General features: G+C 37.4%; 1 protein-coding gene across 12 annotated transcripts; it reads left to right on the top strand.

Annotated features, from left to right (window-relative positions):
* The first annotated feature begins 242 nt into the window (after positions 1–242).
* On the top strand, positions 243–4,862 carry LOC121211344 (serine/threonine-protein kinase TOR). 12 transcript variants are annotated; one of them, XM_041084066.1, is made up of 11 exons: positions 243–595; positions 1,201–1,286; positions 1,377–1,450; positions 1,566–1,638; positions 1,835–1,924; positions 2,879–3,019; positions 3,107–3,235; positions 3,375–3,540; positions 3,709–3,819; positions 4,406–4,483; positions 4,594–4,862. In XM_041084066.1, the coding sequence occupies exons 3-11, from the start codon at positions 1,404–1,406 to the stop codon at positions 4,638–4,640; spliced, it is 882 nt and encodes a 293-aa protein (XP_040940000.1). In that variant the 5' UTR covers positions 243–595; positions 1,201–1,286; positions 1,377–1,403; the 3' UTR covers positions 4,641–4,862. The 12 variants fall into 12 exon arrangements, 11 of the variants coding, with proteins under 11 accessions (XP_040940000.1, XP_040940009.1, XP_040940002.1 ...); XM_041084075.1 differs by lacking the exon at positions 4,594–4,862 and adding an exon at positions 3,925–3,976 and having other exon boundaries at positions 4,406–4,485; XM_041084069.1 differs by having other exon boundaries at positions 249–595; positions 1,819–1,924.
* The last annotated feature ends 15,834 nt before the right edge of the window (positions 4,863–20,696 follow it).

Genomic DNA, 20,696 nt, shown 5'->3' on the forward strand with positions numbered 1-20,696 from the left:
TTAAATTATTTAAGAGAGAATGATAAAGTTTATATATATTAAAACAAAATAATAAATTTTTAGCAGAGCAATTTTGTGTAAAGTAAAATAAATTTTTCGCGGCGTTTTTATTAAAAATGCCACAAAAGGTAAGAAATAGCGGCGTTTTTATAAAAAAGTCCACAAAAAATCTTACACAAAACGGCGTCGTTTTATTACCCAAAATGCCTTAAAAGAGTTTTTCCCAAAATCGGTTCCCCCTTCCCCCCGAAATCCCAAAATTTGACATGATATCTCTTCTTTTTTCCCTCCTTTCTTTTTCCCAAAATCGGTTCCCTCCCCCCTCCCCAAAGAAATCCCAAGATTTCACCTGAAATTAGTAGAAGCAATGATTCTACTTCACTTCTCGAATAGAAAAAGAAAAAACCGTAGCAGGTACACTCTTCCCTCACTTTCTAAACTTGAATCTGTTAATCATCTAAATCAATGGCTGAAGAAGCAGTAGTAGCATCGACGCCGCCTCAATCATCTGCGCCGCTGTTTTGATCTACCCAGCAGCGAATGTGAGGTTTTTTAATTTGGGTGCTGCCAGTTTCAATCGTCTTAGAAATTCCTGGTATTCAATATTACGTCTTTGGCATTCAATATTACGTCTTCATTACATTTTAATTTCATGATTTGGGTGTTTCATTTTTTACAAACATTCGTTGTGTTTTGTTATCTGATTCTAGGTTTTGTGATGCTTTAATTCTACTAAATAGGTCTTTTACAGAGTAGGAATTAAATCCCTGTAATTTACAGAATAGAGCTTCATAATGAACCTTGAAATATTATTCCTCTCTAGTTTTTCTTTCATTCATTCATTCCTTTTCCCTTTTTTTTATGTTTAGTTTTGTTTCATAAACTTCAAACTAATAATCCTTACAAATGTTTTTCATCTGCTTTCTCTTCTCTTTCGCTCTCTCTTTCCTGTTCTTTTTATTTTCTTTCTACTATAAGAAAAGGCTCCATAAGCAACAAAATCCACAAGACGAATAACGAAAATCCCAGAATGAACCGGCCCTTTCCAACCCTTCTCTCTCCCATAAAAAGGCCCAAACTCGAAAAAACGATTCCACCCATTTTCCCCATTCGCTTCTGCTAGAGATCTTGCCTTCTGATTCTACACATATATGGCTTTGTAGAATTCATGAGTGCTTATCATTGAATCTGTTTGAGCAGATACTTGTAGGAGTTTAAAGTCTTACCTAGCCTCAGTAGCTTTGGATTATGTCTTCATTATTCTACCCACACTTTTAATTTTCACTGTAAGTACTCCCAGTTCGCATTCTAAAGATTTTGTTGGAATCCCTAAATTTGATTTTTGTTGTTTGATAAAAGAGTTATTGGTGTAATAGGTTCTAGCAGAGTGGGTATACATATGCATGATTGGGTTATTGTTCTTGCTGATCTTCTTTACTGCAGTCAAAAGGTAGAACTTGATGAAAGTTTCATATATGCGTTATTTCTTCAATCATTACTCATTATTCTACAGAGAACTGTGTTGTTGATGTAAAAGTATATTAACTCAAAGCCTTCTAATGCAGAACTTACTCTTTGCCTTACATGGAAGGACCTAATGCTTCAAGGGCAAGCATATCATCTTATAGGGTTGTTACGGTATAGTGTCTTACCTGCTTGTATATTATGCAAATTGGTTTCTTTTGAAATTACAATCTTTGCTTAATGTACCTTTTTGAATTTGTGATAGATTTTCAGTGGGAATTTATTGATATTCTTTGTCACTTACTTGTGTATCTTGGCTGTTGGTACATTGTTTAATTTGTAATAAATTTTCAGTGGGAAAATTTTGCAGATGTTTATCACATGCTTGTGTATCTTGGCTGTTGACTTCAGAATATATCCTAGAGAATATGCTAAGACAGAGACTTACGTGACTAGCTTGGTAAGATATTATCAAGGTCGTTAATATTTTTCTTTTCATCTTCATGCATATTATTTCTTTTTGCTAATAATTTAAGTAGGTAAATTTACAGCTTTTTAGAGGTAAAACCCATGTTAACATTTAATCCTATACCCTCGTACATAATATTTTTGTTATCGTTGTTCTCATAAGGGGTCTTTACATCCTTTCAGAAAGATTATTATGTATGAGAAGTGGATGTCTATTAGTATTGCTATCGTTAACCTATATTCAGCGGGTAGTTTTTCTGTATCTAATACTATGAAGTTATAATTGGCAGACTGGAATAAAGAGAAATTCTTTCTACCTTTATTTTTATATAATAAATAATAGTTTTAAGTGCTTATTTGGTGTCCCCATTCTTTAATTTCCTCTTTCATTTTTTATCTTTTCCTTTAATGTAAGGATGTTCCAATATTTACTTCAAGTATCTTTTTCAATGTGATACAAGATTGAGCTTTATTTTCTATGGGATCCCAGCTGCCTCTTTTATTTCTCTATAAGTCTCTTTATCCTCCCTGCCAAGCTTTCCTCCCTACTGCCATGCCTTTTTTCACTGTAGCACTTGTATTTTGCTTTAGCTTCACATTGTTTAGTAACTTTCTTAACAAAACATTATTTGAGGTCTGCATAGGTCAGTATGGAAAGATTTAATACTTCAGATTTCAGTTAGGATGGCAGCTTAATCTGTACTTGCTGACGGTTGTCTTATGATGCATGTTTACTATCTAACAAGTTTGTATTACGGTGCTAATCTTATAGGCAATTGAAAGGGCTATCCTTGTAGATCAGCCTCTTTTGGCTGTTAGAGCTGTTGTTCTCTAAGTATTCGCATTTTCTTAAGTGGAATGAGTTTAGTACTGTTTGTACTCTTTCCCCTGCTATGTGTCTCATTATCATTATGCTTGTTAGTTGATTATATTTTCAAATATGCAGGTCTGGCAAGTTCTTTTGGCTGTTAGAGCTCTTGTTTTACCTCCAACTGAAGATATTGAAACCTGGCGCAAGTTTGCTTCTCTCTGTCGGAAGAATGGAAGGATAAGTCAAGCTAGGTCTACCTTAATTAAGCTTTTACAGGTCTCTACTTCTTGCATTTTCTAAACCTGCCAGAATATGAAAGTGTGCTTATATTCTTACTTTGACCTTATTTTGGATGTTGCATAGTATGATCCAGAAGCGTCTCCTGAAAATGTAAGATATCAAGGGCCTCCTCAAGTTATGCTGGCTTACTTGAAATATCAATGGTCGCTTGGTGATGATCATAAGCGAAAGGAAGCATTTGCCAGACTGCAGGTATCCTCTTTCCATCAAGTGCACTTATCTTTGTCCTTGCTTGTCTTGCATAATCTACTATAATGAGTACACCTTCTGTGAGCATTTACTACTTGTTTCTAAGTTCTTAGCAGTTACATGATTCACATCACCATTGCAGAATTTGGTTAGAGAGTTTTCAATTTCCCTAAATATCCAATCTATTGCATCAACTGCTTCAACGAGTGGTACAAATGCAAATGTTCCACTCCTGGCTCGTGTGTATCATAAACTTGGAGCTTGGCAGTGGTCACTATCACCTGGATTGGATGACGATTCCATACAAGGTAGCTAATAGCTTGATATTACTTCTTTTGCAGTATATTTTCCTCATTTTCATCAGATTACTTGTTATGGAACCAAATAAAAGAAGCATTTTTTATTGGTTCATAAATGCTTGAAATTTTTATCTTTTTTTTTCCCTCTTGGTAAATGTTTTTTTTTTGGTCCCATAGAGATCCTGACAGCATTTAGGAATGCCACTCAATGTGCGACAAAATGGGCAAAAGCATGGCATGCATGGGCGTTGTTCAATACAGCTGTCATGTCTCATTATACTTTAAGAGGTTTTCCAACTATTGCCTCTCAGTTCGTTGTTGCAGCTGTCACTGGATATTTCCATTCAATAGCATGTGCAGCAAACATCCAATTATATCCTTTGCTTGTCGCAGGATTTTAACGTTGCTTATAGACAGATATGTTGAAAGAATTTCACGTAGAATGGTAGGATATCGTATATTTACTAATTTGTAAAACTATATTGGAATTCACAATCATGATTCACTAAACCGTGCTATGCAATTTTTTGCATTGAACCTGGCTTATGTTACTTGGGTGGTGGCTCAAAATCTACAGGTTTTGCAATTTCTTCTTCTTCTTCGTCTCTTTTTAAAATTTATTGAGTTAATTGCACCAAACATCCTCAATTTCTTTTTATTACATTTAAGAAGAGGATTGGATGGTACTAGTTCTATGATTATATGTGCTTGTCAACTACTAGTTTGAGTGAAAAACAAAGATATTTTGTGAGCAAAGTGTCCTTTCCTTCTAAGATGTATTTTGGTGGAGCTATTAAACTTAGTTTGACATAGTGTTTTTAACTGCAAAAGTGTTTTGTTTTAGTCTCTGATCTTGTATTTGATGGCATGGCAGAACACATTTATCCAGGATGGGAAGGAGATGGCATCAGTGCTTTATACTTATCGCAGCTGTGTCAAAGCACTTCCTCAGGTATTTTAACCTTAGTTGATTCTAATTTATACATATTTTTAAGGTAAACAATGTTCTAATATAATCTGCTAGTTTTAGTGTAAAGCAATGTTCTTTTTTATGTGGTGTAGGGGGCATGTTGGAATTCACAGTTTGGGATTCAGAAACTTGCTGCTGAAACCGGAGCTGCTTCGATCTATTGTGGATTCTGGTTTTGAACATCCTTCCGAAGGCAAAGTTTTAAACTCATGTCTGATGTTAACATTCGTGAATTCCATGAATTAAGTCATTTTGTTTTTCTTGCTTTTAGTGACTTATAATGGTGGGCAGTATACAAGTTTGGTGTTTTATTATTTTGATTCTATATTTATATTTAATCTAATTTTTATTATTTATTTTAGTTTTGATTCTATATTTTTATTTTTATTTTAATTTGATAATGAATTTTAATAGAAAATTTTTATATTTAAATCATGGACATTATTCTTCTCAATATTTTGATAACGAATTTTAATTTTTTTATATTTTAATTTTAATTTTTTTTAAATTTCAATAAGCGCCGCTAAAGGTCATGGCCTTTAGCGGCGTTTTTTTAAATAAACGCTGCAAAATTTTGCGGCGCCATCTATAGCGGCGTTTTTTGAGGCACTTGTAAAAACGCCGCAAAAGTTTTTGTGGCGCTTAAAAGCATCGCTAAAGGCCTAAAAAAACGCCGCTAAAAGTCAGTTTTGCTGTACTGTATACTGTAGATTCATGGACACCCAAGTTAGCAGTGTAGGATTAATCTCAAAGTGATTTTCATGAATAACTAGTTTTGCTATACTTGGTTGAGTCCAAATTGTGTTCAATATTGTTTGTCCCAAAAGAGTTGTCATCATTTATCCCAATGAATAATCAAGTTCTTGAATTAAAGAATTCAAATTAAAATAGAATTAGGGACTTAAAATAAAATTAAAATAACTAAAATTAAAATTGATATCCATAAATCTAAATTTTCCTATTTATCCTATTAACATGTAGAAAATAAAATTTTAGTTTAACGCCGAAACTTACCCAGCAACAATGCCAACAACTTGACCACTGCCAGACGTGCAAACATCTGAACTGGAAATACTGCAACAAAATAGATAAGAGGTAAAGCAGCGGTGTCCTCAAGCATACGGGTCAAATTGTAATATAGAAAAATGTTATAATGAAACACTCTGAGAAGTATTCCGAAGATTGTACCCAAGGAAGGTTGAATTAAACTCAAACTAATTTTCTACACTAATAGGGCTAAATAGTAATAATCTAAAAGTATATGATAAAAAAATTAAAAGTAATTAATAAAAATAACATAAATTAACTAAAATTACAGACAACCAAACAACAATTGAAATTAAATCCAATTAAGTAGGCAGAAGATTATCTCATTCAGTGTTCCTAATTAACTTCAAAAATTGGGTTTTATCAAGTTACCTATTAATTAACTAGTTATGATGTGACATCCCGAATTAGGGCTAGTCGAAATACTAGTTTTGAGACTACAAATTCGAGATGGAATTAATTATTTTATGATTTCTATGAGGTCTATAATATGAATGCATGCTTATGTGAAAGTTTCATGAAGAAAATCTATGCATAAAATGTCTAAATGAATTTTAAGGACCAAATTGAATAAAATGTAAAACTTGCATTCTCGAAGCTTTAAGCATGAAATTTCTTTAGATTATGAATTAGAGGGTCCTAATTAGCAATTTAACCAATTTCCATAATTTTGGACAAAAATGGACATGCATAGGAAAAATTTGAAAGAAAAACCCTAAGGGCATTTTGGTCATTTGGTAATTAAATGAAATAAAAAGGGAAAAATCAAGTGAAAATGTTGTCCATCTTCCTCCTTAGCTGCTGAAATTTGTGGAGAACCATAGTTAGGGTTTTCAAACTTTTCAAGCTTGGAAGTAAGTCCGTTCTAGCCCCGTTTTTAATGTTTTTTACATTTTTGAAATCCTCGTAACATGATGTGCCCATTTCTAACCATATTTTAAGCTAGGGTTCATGTTGAAATTTTGACCCATACGTGAGAATTTTGTGTTTTGATGTTTAATGGAAGAATATGATAGTTTGATATGTTTTATGAGTACAAGGAAAAGTCGGCTAGGCTTAGGTAACAAAGAAAATGCATGCATTTCATTATACGAGCCTAGGGACTAAATCATAAATAAGTGAAAATTTAGGTGTAAAAAGGTAATTTTACCAAGGCATGAATTATGGATTAATTTGAATAATATGATTAATGAACAAGTTAAATTGGAATTATAGATCAAGAAAAATGTGAACCGAGTCTTGATCAAGGGAAGAATAAAATATACGACTATTAGGCTCGATTATCATCATTTTTGTACCGAGGTAAGTACATATGCAAATAATGTGGTGTTGTAGCATGTTTTTAATGTTTTGATATTATGTGATAAATGTTTTCTTATTATTATGAGTTATATGCTTATTGGTTGTTATGAAAGCATAAATGATATTATGGCCGTTACATACGACATCACGAGCAAGTACGACAAAGTATGCCTTGTGCAAGTGAGGAAAATCCCGTTTGAACCTTAGGAATAGTTTAGGATACAAGTGACATGTCACTAGGAATTAAGAAGTCCGAACTCGTTGAGTGGTCCGGGTTCGTGATATATGTGGCATCCGAGCTCGTTGAGTGGTCCGAGATCATTATGGATGCTAGCATCCGAGCTCGTTGAGTGGTCCGAGTTCATAATGGATGCGATACATGTGATTGAGCTTTGGGCAATGGTTTTGTGTGTCCTATCGGTGGCTAGGTAATCCTTGAGTGGTCGGATACCTGACAACTTTTGTGAGCAGCACGTGTAGTTACACCTTGATCGATAGCTTATATGAGCAAGCCCGTGAGTAGCTCCATTGCGAACGTTGCATGATATGAGGTAGCTTCGGTTACATATGTTTATGTGGCACTTATGTGCAAGTTTTCGCGTATCCAATAGTATTCTGAGTGTTCAATGGGTAATACAATGAATGTGATGAAAGTCCAGAGGAGGGCATGTTAAAGCGGTATGGTTATATGATATACTACGATGAGTACAAGTATGTACACTGATTCTATGAATAACGCCTTGGTAAAGAACGATTTGTGATGAGCAAGTATATATCTACATATGATAAGTAAGCCAAACAGTTTGAATGATGAATAATCTTTATGTATATGTTACTATGTCTTTCCATGATGATTGCTTACTACCACTGCATATTATTTGTATGTGTACTTACTAAGTTTTAATGCTTACCCCCTTTTCTTATCCATCCTTTGTAGTTCCGCGAAGCTAGCTCGGGGATCGGAAGTTATCGGTGTAACATCCCGAAATAGGGCCTAGTCAAAATAGTGGTTTCGGGACCACAAATTCGACATCGAAATATTTATTTTATGGTTATTATGAGGCCTATAATATGAGTATATGCATTTTTTAAAGTTTCATGAAGAAATTCTAAGTATAAGATGTCCAATTGGAAATTAGGGACTAAATTGAATAAATCGCAAAACTTGGTTTCTAGAAGCAATTTGCATGAAATTGCTTTAGATTATGAATTAGAAGGTCTTGGAGAGAAATTTGCCCAAATTCTAAATTTTTTGACAAAAATGGGCTTGCATGGATGAAATTTTAAAGAAAGGGCATAAGGGCATTTTGGTCATTAAGAATTTTAATGAAATAAAAGAGAAAAATGGAGCAAAAACATGCTCATCTTCTTCCCATAGCTGCCGAAATTTGGAGGACACCATACCTAGGGTTCTTCAATTTTCAAGCTCAATAGTAAGTGCTCCCGAGCCCTGTTTTTCATGTTCTTTGTATTTTTACATCCTGGTAGCTTGATCTCTCCATTTCTACCCATATTTCATGCTAGGTTTCATGTTTAAAAATTTACCCATGCATGAGTTGATTGTGTTTTGATGGACTATGGAGGAATATGAAAGATTAATGTGCGTTAAACATCTTTTTCTAGTTGATTTTCATGAGAAACCCTTATAAGGACCATTTTGCAAAAGATGTAAATGTGTGGTAGAAATGAGAAAATAATGGATAATGTTAGTTACCATAAGAAGGAAAAGTGTTCGGCTAGGCTTGGGTAAGATAGAAAGTGTATGTGTTTCATTATCCGAGCCTAGGGACTAAATCGTAAAAATGTGAAAGATTAGGGGCAAAACGGTCATTTGGACCAGGGGTGGATATGAAACTTGAAATGCATAATGTAGTATATTAATGAGTTAATTTTGCTGTTATAGACCCCGAGGAACAAATTCCAGAGGTCAATCGTTTTAAACGCAAGGTTTCGGAATAACGGAAACACAATCCCGAAAAGAATACCAGGTAAGTTCGAATAACTCAAAGTAAACCCCTAATATACATAATTGTATGATTTATGAATGCATGATATTTGCATTTATTGATGGTATGAAAATGCCTGAAATGCACATTTGGTAATGACTTGTTGATAACTGTCTCGGTTGAGGTTAAAAAGGGAATTCGATGGATAAACCATGTTTACATGTGAACTGAGATCCTGCCTGTATTGCAGTAAGGATTTAGCCCGGACGGGTAATCCGTGATCTCAAATATGGAAAGGAATCTAGCCCGGAGGGGTGTTCCTTGAATGATCAAGCCTCCCGAAGAATATGTGTGCATTATGGATTTAGCCGAACGGGGAATCCGATTAGGGTCTGAATTTAGCCTGGACTGGTAATTCAGATTCGAACTCATTAAGGGTGTTTGTCGTTATAAGAGATTTAGCCTGGACTGGTAACCCCGACATCACCTTACGAGTTCATAATATGGAGGATTTAGCCTGGACTGGTAATCCTGCCATGGGATGTGAGGTTCGCGGGAGTGCATATATGTGAAATGATCATTCATAAGAATTGACGGATAATGGGTACTCCATCGAGATTTCCTAGAAATTCAACGGGAAAATATGATGTTTGTTAACAAGATGATGAATGATGAGCTCAACTATATAAATTACATGATGTTTTGTTATGTGACTAACTCATTGATTGAGTGCATGTGATAGGAAATCATTTCATATTGGATGATTTCATGATTTAGATATGGATGTATGCTAATTACTGGGTAAGTTTACTTTCCGGTTATTCGAGCTTACTAAGCATGTAAATGCTTACCTATCTCTTTTTCCCTATCTCACAGAGCTCGAGGACTCGAAAGGATTGGAGGACAATTGGAGAGTCAACACACTATCAACTAAACAAGCTTTGGTATAAAGACTCTGTTTATTTTGTTAAATGGCATGTATAGTACTTTTGAGTATTTTATTATACGTGTCATTTGATTTGCCAAGTATAGGCATGTAGAAATATGTTTATCTCTTTGTATATGGCCATGAAAATTGGCTTAATTTAAGTAGGCTATGACCTATGATTTTATGCATGGTTTTAATTACTAATGATGGGTTGCTATCAATTGGCAATGAGTCACATGAATGAGCCAATTTTGGATGGATTAATGTAACACGAGAACCTATGATACTAAATAGGAAATAGCCATTTATGTATGAAACCAATGATATGAGGTTTCCATACAACTATTTTCATTAATGTTATTTACAAGCGTAAAATTATGTTTTCTCTCAAACTTGGTAACCACTAAACACAAGTAGTAGAAAGGGGTGACTAAAGGCTTGGAAAATAGCCTAATAAAGTCCACATGGTTGGACACACGGGCGTGTGTCTAGGCCGTGTGTGACATACGGTTCCCTCCCATGGGCGTGTGCTATGGCTGTGTGTCCCCTGCACTTAAAATTTTAGCTCAAAGTTGTACACGGGTAGGCCACACGGGCGTGCATCATGGCCGTGTTAAAATGACAGTTTCGTCCACGGGCAGGGAGCACGGGCTTCTTTCCATGGCCGTGTTGATAAGTCAGTGTTGCTTACGGTTGAAGGGCATAGGCGGCCTCAAGATACACAGGCATGTGAGTCCACACGGCCCAATCTACACGGGTGTGTGTCCTTTTCTATTAAGAAAATTTTCTGAGAATCCCAAGGTTAATCGAACATGCCCGTATTTGTCCCACATTACCTTCCGATATGTTGTAGGTCTCGAAGTCCTATACAAGAGACGTGATGTTCATGATTGAAAAGTTTTAAATTTAAATAAAATTTTGTGACCTGAGTTGGTATACTGAAAGTGTAAAGTTTCGATAATGCCTCGAGCCCTGTCCCGGTGTTCGATACCTGTTAGGGGTGTTACATGTAGTGGTATCAGAGCTACGGTTTAGTCGGTTCTAGGACTACCGTAGAGGATGTTAAAGTTCGCTATACATGCCATTATTCGAGTGTTGATAGTGTGACGTCTCCTAATTGTTTAAATTGTTTTGAATATAGTAAATGTCTTCCAACCAAGCACAAGATGAGCCCGAGGGAGCCGAGAGCCATGCTCTAGCTTCCGTACAACGAGCTGTATCTAGTAGTAGTAGAAGCTGATGTCAGAAGGCCGAGAAGAGGCCCGAGCTGCCTTCTTTGATATGATGGATGAATGGTTTGGGGATTATCTAAGAAATCACCCCAATATACCGAAACCTCCCTCGCCCCCTAACCAAACTGATGAGGATGTGCCACGAGGTATGGCACCGGTGTGAATCGGTAAAGCCCCGGTAGATAAACTTAGGAAGTATGGGGCTGAGGAATTCAAAGCGAAAGGTGATGATGATGCTGAAAGAGCTGAGTTCTGGCTCGAGAACACTATGCGAGTGCTTGATGATTTGTCATGCACACCCGAGGAGTGTTTGAACTGTGCTGTGTCCCTTTTGAATGAAACTGCATAGAATTGGTGGAAAATCGTATCCTCGGTAATGCCAAAGGAAAATATTACTTGGGATTTCTTCCAATCAGAGTTTAGGAAGAAATATATTAGCCAACGATTTTTGGACTTAAAGCGAAAGGAGTTCCTGGAAGTCAAACAAGGTAACAAGACTGTAGCGGAATACGAGAGAGATTTTGTACGACTAAGTCAGTACACAACTGAATGGGTCCAAACTGAATCAGAAATGTGTAAACGCTTCGAGGAAGGTCTGAATTAGGACATCAAGTTGTTGATTGGGATCTTGGAAATATGTGAGTTTGCCGCATTGGCCGATCGATCCAAGAAGGCCGAAGAACTTAATAATGAAAGAAAACAAGTTAAGAGAGAGGCTCGAGTTGTGAGCAAGAGGTCTAGCAGTAAAACACTCCCGTTCTCCATGAAGAAAGCCAGAAGCCGACATGAACGCTCCACTTCGTCAGAGGGATACTCGGGTAGTTCAAGAAGCTCTAAGCGACGAGGTCAAAAGTCATCCTCTCCGATGGTGACTAGTGTGGGGAGTGTAGATGATCAAAAACTGTAGTGTAAGAGCTACAACAAATTTCATTTCAGAGAGTGCCGAATGAAAAGCATCGCATGTTTCAGATGTGGTTCTCTTGATCATTTTCTTAGAGATTGCCCGGAACGAGCTGAAAAAGATGAGGAATTAGCTCTGAAGTCGAATGCTCCCGTTCCACGAGGTAGGCCTCCAAGATACCCTGGGAGTGCTAGTGGCAGTCGAGCCGTGACTAAAGACAATGCAAAATCAGAAGTTTGAGCCACGGCAAGAACGTATGCGATAAGTGCTCGAGAGGAAGCCTCTGCTCCTGATGTTATTACAGGTACTTTCTCTCTTTTTAATACAAGTGTTGTTGCTTTAATTGACCCGGGGTCAACGCATTTATATATCTGCATGAGATTGGCGTCTATTAATTCATCATTAGAGTGCCGAGCCCACTAGGCAGATCAGTCCTAGTTGATAAAGTCTGTAAGAATTGTCCTTTAACGATCTAAGGTCATTATTTTTCGGCTAACCTTATGTTGTTACCATTTGATGAATTTGATGTAATACTTGGTATGGATTGGTTAGCCCTTCATGATGTAATTGTGAATTGTGGTAGTAAGTATATTAAATTGAAATGTCCGGATGGTAAGATTCTACGGGTCGAATAAGGAGAATTGGGTTTGCCGCCGGTTGTAATCACGGCAGTGGTTGCCCAGAGATATATGAGAAAAGGATATGAAGCCTACCTTGCATTTGTACTGAACACTAAGGAAACAAAGCTGAAGATTGAGTCCATGCCGATAGTATGTGAGTACCCAGATGTGTTTCCAGAGGAGTTACCCGGATTACCTCCTAAAATGGAGATAAAGTTTGGTATTGAATTGGTGCCAGGGACGACTCCCATTTCCATTGCCCCATACAGAATGGCACCTATTGAGCTGAAGGAGTTAAAAGCACAGTTGCAAGAGTTGATAGACAAAGGATTCGCTAGGCCAAGTTTTTCACCTTGGGGTGCCCCCGTGTTGTTTGTAAAGAAGAAAGATGGTTCAATGAGGTTATGTATCGATTATCGACAACTAAACAAGGTGACTATTAAGAATAAGTATCATTTGCCAAGGATCGATGATTTGTTTGACCAGTTGAGAGGAGCCACTTTATTCTCCAAGATAGACTTGAGGTCTGGTTATTATCAGTTGCGAGTTAAAGACTTGGATGTATCCAAGACAGCTTTTAGAACGAGGTATGGCCATTATGAATTTCTTTTCATACCGTTTGGGCTGACGAATGCACCGGCTGTGTTTATGGATCTAATGAATAGGATCTTTCGGCCATATTTGGACAAGTTTTTCATTGTGTTTATTGACGACATTTTGATCTACTCTAAAGATGAGACAGAGCATGCGAAGCATCTGAGAATTGTGTTGCAGACCTTGCGAGAAAAGCACCTGTATGCTAAGTTTAGCAAGAGTGAGTTTTGGCTCCGGGAAGTTGGATTTTTGGGTCATATAGTTTCGGGTGAAGGCATCCGAGTTGATCCAAGTAAGATTTCTGCAATTGTTGAATGGAAATCACCTAAGAATGTGACCGAGGTTAGAAGCTTTTTGGGCTTAGCTGATTACAATCGAAGGTTTGTAAAAGGATTTTCCATAATAGCGACTCCGATGACGAAGTTGTTACAGAAAGATGTTAAGTTTAAATGGACAGAGAAGTGTCAGCAAAGTTTTGAGAAGTTAAAGACATTGCTGACCGAAGCTCCTGTTTTAGTGCTACCTGAATCGGGAAAAGTATTTGTGGTCTATAGTGATGCATCCTTAAATGGATTGGGGTGTGTGCTTATGTAAGATGGCTAGGTGATAGCCTATGCTTCACGGCAATTGAAGCCTCACGAGAAGAATTATCCAACCCACGACCTAGAGCTTGCTGCTATTGGTTTCGCCTTAAAAATTTGGAGGCATTATTTGTATGGCAAGACTTGTAGTATATTCACAGACCACAAGAGTTTGAAATACTTGCTGACTCAGAAAGAATTAAATTTGAGACAACGGAGATAGTTAGAATTAATTAAGGATTATGATCTGGTTATCGACTACAACCCGGGAAAGGCGGATATGGTCGCTGATGCACTGAGTAGAAAATCCTTGTATGTCTTGAGAGCTATCGATGCTCGTTTGACCTTGCTTGATGATGGTTTAGTTTTGGCCGAGCTGGAGGCTAGGCCAACATTTCTGCAAGAAATTCATGATGCTCAGTTAAATGATGATGACTTGCAAGCAAAAAGGGCTCAATGTGAGTCTGGGATTGAGTCCGATTTTCAAATTAGTCCTGATGGATGTTTGATGTTCAAAGATAGGGTTTGTGTACCCAAAGACAATGAACTTATTTAGAAGATTTTGCAAGAAGCACATAACAGTCATTTGTCTATTCACCCGGGAAGTACCAAGATGTACAATGATTTAAAGAAGATGTACTGGTGGAACGGCATGAAAAGAGATGTTTCTGAATTTGTATCGAAATGCATAGTATGTCAGCAAGTTAAAGTTGAACATCAAGTGCCTTCAGGTATGTTATAGCCTGTAATGGTCACCGAATGGAAGTGGGATAGACTTACCATGGACTTCGTGACAGGACTACCTAAGACTCCAAAAAAGAAAGATGCCATATAGGTCATAGTGGACAAATTGACAAATTCGGCTTATACCCGGGAAAGGCGAATGTGGTCGCTGATGCACTGAGTAGAAAATCCTTGTATGTCTTGAGAGCTATCGATGCTCCTTTGACCTTGTTTGATGATGGTTTAGTTTTGGCCGAGCTGGAGGCTAGGCCAACATTTCTGCAAGAAATTCATGATGCTCAGTTAAATGATGATGACTTGCAAGCAAAAAGGGCTCAATGTGAGTCTGGGATTGAGTCCGATTTTCAAATTAGTCCTGATGGATGTTTGATGTTCAAAGATAGGGTTTGTGTACCCAAAGACAATGAACTTATTCAGAAGATTTTGCAAGAAGCACATAACAGTCATTTGTCTATTCACCCGGGAAGTACCAAGATGTACAATGATTTAAAGAAGATGTACTAGTGGAACGGCATGAAAAGAGATGTTTCTGAATTTGTATCGAAATGCGTCGTATGTCAGTAAGTTAAAGTTGAACATCAAGTGCCTTCAGGTATGTTACAGCCTGTAATGGTCACCGAATGGAAGTGGGATAGAATTACCATGGACTTCGTGATAGGAATACCTAAGACTCCAAAAAAGAAAGATGCCATATGGGTCATAGTGGACAAATTGACAAATTCGGCTTATTGCATCAGGGTAAGAACGGATTATTCCCTTGATAGATTGGCCGATTTGTACATTTCTAAGATAGTAAGATTGCATGGAGTACCACTGTCGATTATTTCGGACAGAGACCCTAGGTTCACTTCGAGATTCTGGAAGAAGTTATAAGAAGCCTTGGGTACAAAGTTGAGCTTTAGTATAGCTTTTCACCCTCAGACCGATGGTCAGTCTGAGTGGATGATTCAGATTCTCAAAGACATGTTGCGATGTTGCATCCTTGAATTTCAGGGTAGTTGGGAAAAATACCTACCATTGGTAGAATTTGCCTACAATAATAGTTTCCAAACAAGTTTAAGGATGGCACCTTATGAAGCCTTGTATGGTAGGAACTGTCAAACTCCATTTTACTGGACAATACTCAAGGAAAATCAGATTCATGGAGTTGATCTGATTAAAGAAACCAAAGAAAAAGTTAAAGTGATACGGGATTGTCTAAAAGCGGCATTAGATAGGCAAAAGTCTTATGCTGATCTGAAAAGAAAGGAAATTAAATTCCAAGTTGGGGATAGAGTATTTTCGAAAGTATCTCCATGGAAAAAGGTATTGAGATTTGGTCAAAAAGGTAAACTGAGTCCACGATTTATCAGATTGTACGAGATTATTGAATGGATTTGACCCTTAGCCTATCGTTTGGCGTTGCCACCCGAACTGGAAAAGATTCATGATGTGTTCCATGTATCCATGTTAAGGAGATACTGATCAGACCCCTTTCATGTAATTTCACCGACTGAGATTGAAATTTGACCGGACATGACCTATAGAGAGGAACCGGTTAAGATATTGGCTCGCGAAGTTAAACAATTGAGAAATAAAGATGTGGCTCTGGTAAAAGTTTTATGGCATCGACATAGTGTTGAAGAAGGTACATGGGATCCGGAAGAAACCATGAGAAACCAATATCCGAATCTATTTTTTGGTAAGAAACCACAAATTCGACATCGAAATATTTATTTTATGGTTATTATGAGGCCTATAATATGAGTATATGCATTTTTTAAAGTTTCATGAAGAAATTCTAAGTATAAGATGTCCAATTGGAAATTAGGGACTAAATTGAATAAATCGTAAAACTTGGTTTCTAGAAGCAATTTGCATGAAATTGCTTTAGATTATGAATTAGAAGGTCTTGGAGAGAAATTTGCCCAAATTCTAAATTTTTTGACAAAAATGGGCTTGCATGGATGAAATTTTAAAGAAAGGGCATAAGGGCATTTTGGTCATTAAGCATTTTAATGAAATAAAAAGAGAAAAATGGAGCAAAAACATGCTCATCTTCTTCCCATAGCTGCCGAAATTTGGAGGACACCATACCTAGGGTTTCTTCAATTTTCAAGCTCAATAGTAAGTGCTCCCGAGCCCCGTTTTTCATGTTCTTTGTATTTTTTACATCCTGGTAGCTTGATCTCTCCATTTCTACCCATATTTCATGCTAGGTTTCATGTTTAAAAATTTACCCATGCATGAGTTGATTGTGTTTTGATGGACTATGGAGGAATATGAAAGATTAATGTGCGTTAAACATCTTTTTCTAGTTGATTTTCATGAGAAACCCTTATAAGGACTATTTTGCAAAAGATGTAAATGTGTGGTAGAAATGAGTAAATAATGGATAATATGGGCTACCATAAGAAGGAAAAGTGTTCCGATAGGCTTGGGTAAGATAGAAAGTGCATGTGTTTCATTATCCGAGCCTAGGGGGGGCAAAACGGTCATTTGGACCAGGGGTAGATATGAAACTTGAAATGCATAATGTAGTATATTAATGAGTTAATTTTGCTGTTATAGACCCCGAGGAACAAATTCCAGAGGTCAATCGTTTTAAACGCAAGGTTTCAAAATAACGGAAACACAATCCCGAAAAGAATACCAGGTAAGTTCGGATAACTCAAAGTAAATCCCTAATATACATAATTGTATGATTTCTGAATGCATGATATTTGTATTTATTGATGGTATGAAAATGCATGAAATGCACCTTTGGTAATGACTTGTTGATAACTGTCTCGGTTGAGGTTAAAAAGAGAATTCGATGGATAAACCATGTTTACATGTGAACTGAGATCCTGCCTGTATTGCAGTAAGGATTTAGCCCGAACAGATAATCCATGATCTCAAATATGGAAAGGAATCTAGCCCGGAGGGGTGTTCCTTGAATGATCAAGCCTCCTGAAGAATATGTGTGCATTATGGATTTAGCCGAACGGGTAATCTGATTAGGGTCTGAATTTACCCTGGACTGGTAATTCAGATCCGAACTCATTAAGGGTGTTTGTCGTTATAAGGGATTTAGCCTGGACTGGTAACCCCGACATCACTTTACGAGTTCATGATATGGAGGATTTAGCCTGGACTGGTAATCCTGCCATGGGATGTGAGGTTCGCGGGAGTGCATATATGTGAAATGATCATTTATAAGAATTGACAGATAATGGGTACTCCATCGAGATTTCCTAGAAACTCGACGGGAAAATATGATGTATGTTAACAAGATGATGAATGATAAGCTCATCTATATAAATTACATGATGTTTTGTTATGTGACTAACTCATTGATTGAGTGCATGTGAGAGGAAATCATTTCATATTGGATGATTTCATGATTTAGATATGGATGTATGCTAATTACTCGGTAAGTTTACTTTCCGATTATTCGAGCTTACTAAGCATGTAAATGCTTACCTATCTCTTTTTCCCTATCTCACAGAGCTCGAGGACTCGAAAGGATTGGAGGACAATTGGAGAGTCAACACACTATCAACTAAACAAGATTTGGTATAAAGACTCTGTTTATTTTGTTAAATGGCATGTATAGTACTTTTGAGTATTTTATTATACGTGTCATTTGATTTGCCAAGTATAGGCATGTAGAAATATGTTTATCTCTTTGTATATGGCCATGAAAATTGGCTTAATTTAAGTAGGCTATGACCTATGATTTTATGCATGGTTTTAATTACTAATGATGGGTTGCTATCAATTGGCAATGAGTCACATGAATTAGCCAATTTCGAATGGATTAATGTAACACGGGAACCTATGATACTAAAGAGGAAATAACCATTTATGTATGAAACCAATGATATGAGGTTTCCATACAACTATTTTCATTAATGTTATTTACAAGCGTAAAATTATGTTTTCTCTCAAACTTGGTAACCACTAAACACAAGTAGTAGAAAGGGGTGACTAAAGGCTTGGAAAATAGCCTAATAAAGTCCACATGGTTTAATACACGGGCGTGTGTCTAGGCCGTGTGTGACACATGGTTCCTTGTCATGGGCGTGTGTTATGGCCGTGTATCCCCTACACTTAAAATTTTAGCTCAAAGTTGTACATGAGTAGGCCACACGGGCGAGCAACATGGCCGTGTTAAAATGATAGTTTCGTCCGCGAGCAGGCAGCACATGAATGTTTCCATGGCCGTGTTGATAAGTTAGTGTTGCCCACGATTGAAGGGTATGGGCGTGCCTCAAGATACATGGGCGTGTGAGTCCACAAGGCCCAATCTACACGGGCGTGTGTCCCTTTCTGTTAAGAAAAATTTCTGAGAAGCCCAAGGTTAATCGAACATTCCCGTATTTGTCCCGCATTACCTTTCGATATGTTGTAGGTCTAGAAGTCCTATACATGAGACGTGATGTTCATGATTGAAGAGTTTTAAATTTAAATAAAATTTTGTGACCTGAGTTAGTATACTGAAAGTGTAAAGTTCCGGTAATGCCTCGAGCCCTGTCCCAGTGTTGGATACGGGTTAGGGGTGTTACAATCGGAGTATTCGATCATACTATTAAAAGATTATTAGGTATAGTGAAATTGTTATTTTGAGTATGACATGTATAGGGAACTTGGTTATGTTGTGATATGTGTCATGCTATTTGGCCAAATTGTGAAGGCCTATGATGATGATGATTCATTTTGTAATGGTCATGTGATATAACTTATATTTGATTATTGGGTTGTAATCTAATTACCCATGCATGCATGTGTTAGTGCCTTGATGATGTGATAAGTTATTGCTTGGTGAATGTATGATAAAGTATGGACTAGATGCTAACAGATAAGGGATAACATAATGGCTTAAAATGACTATAGACATGAGTGCATAATTTGAAGTTATGGTAACAAGTTTGATAATGCATGAAATTGGTGTGGAATGCGTCTAAATGGTGTAACAAAATGAATGTATAATAGGATGACATTATGAAGATGTGGGAGTGCCACGGTGTTGAATATTTAAGTGTCTTAATATGTCTTGTTGCATGCTATGAAATATGTTTGAATGCATGAATGATTGAGGGTGACAATTGGCTTGGAGATTAGCCTTTAAATTGTCCACACGGATAGACACACGGGCGTGTGTCTAGACTATGTGTGACACACAGTCTGCCTCACGGGCGTGTTGAATGGCCGTATGTCCCCTGCACTCTAATTTTGCAAGTCAGTATGCTCAATTGTATACACACGAGCTAAGACACGGGCGTGTGTCTTGGTCGTTTGAGGGACACGACCTACCCACATGGGCGTGTACTCTGGCCGTGTGAAGTCTGCACCTTTTTATGAAAAATTCTGCTAGCTGGCCACCCAGAGTCCCTCCAGACATCGAACCTTCTACGGAGCGTCACCTAAAAATAAAATAAAAGAGGGGGTGATTTTTCGCAAACTCAGTGTGTACAACCCTCGACGGAAAACAAGCATTCAAAAAAAACATCATTCATCAATCATGCAATGCAATCCCATCCAAATTATCCATCCGCTACACACCAGCTCCGTCCCCCGTCACACCATGTGGGGATATAAATATCGACCCACCCAGCCCACACACCATGGTAGCCCGGTTGCGGAACTACCTTCATTTACATATTGGGCTTTAAAAGCCGTCAGTGAATCCACGATTGTCAAGCAACCATGCGGTTCTCATATACTTCCTCCGTTCCATAATTCCTACCCATATGCAACCTAAGCAGAATATCATATGTATGCATGTCACATCCATAAAACTTACATTCTACACCTAGGGGTATTTTGGTCATTTTCTCTCTTAGGGGCATTTCAGTAGTTTTCCCTTAATTATGGTTTTCACTTACCTTGGCCCGTTAACGAGTCCCATGACCTAAGATGGACGAATACTATGCACCAGGTAGGATTCCAAAGAAGAGGATGTGAGTCATTAAGACCGCTTAAGTACCAAGCTCTCCCTAGATCCAATCCTAGATATGCATATACCCGTTGCCACACCTTAACCCTTTGACTTGTCCATGGTCGCAATTTATTAATTAAGTCTTATGTGGACATCATATACTAGGCCCAAAACCCCTTACAAAGCCCTAACAATTTCACATACCTGTATCTGGTCCATTAAGCCCAATCATATTCATATGGCCCATTAGGCCCAAATCACCTGTATATGGTCCGTTAGGCCCAAATCACATTTATGTGGCCCATTAGTCCCAGTCACATTCATATTCATGCTCACATACAAGTTCCTATCACATAGCATCAACATTCAGTTTTTGCCTATTATGGGCCCAACAGCCC

This window comes from Gossypium hirsutum, chromosome A12 (assembly GCF_007990345.1).
Source record: "Gossypium hirsutum isolate 1008001.06 chromosome A12, Gossypium_hirsutum_v2.1, whole genome shotgun sequence".
NCBI classification, from domain to species: domain Eukaryota; kingdom Viridiplantae; phylum Streptophyta; class Magnoliopsida; order Malvales; family Malvaceae; genus Gossypium; species Gossypium hirsutum.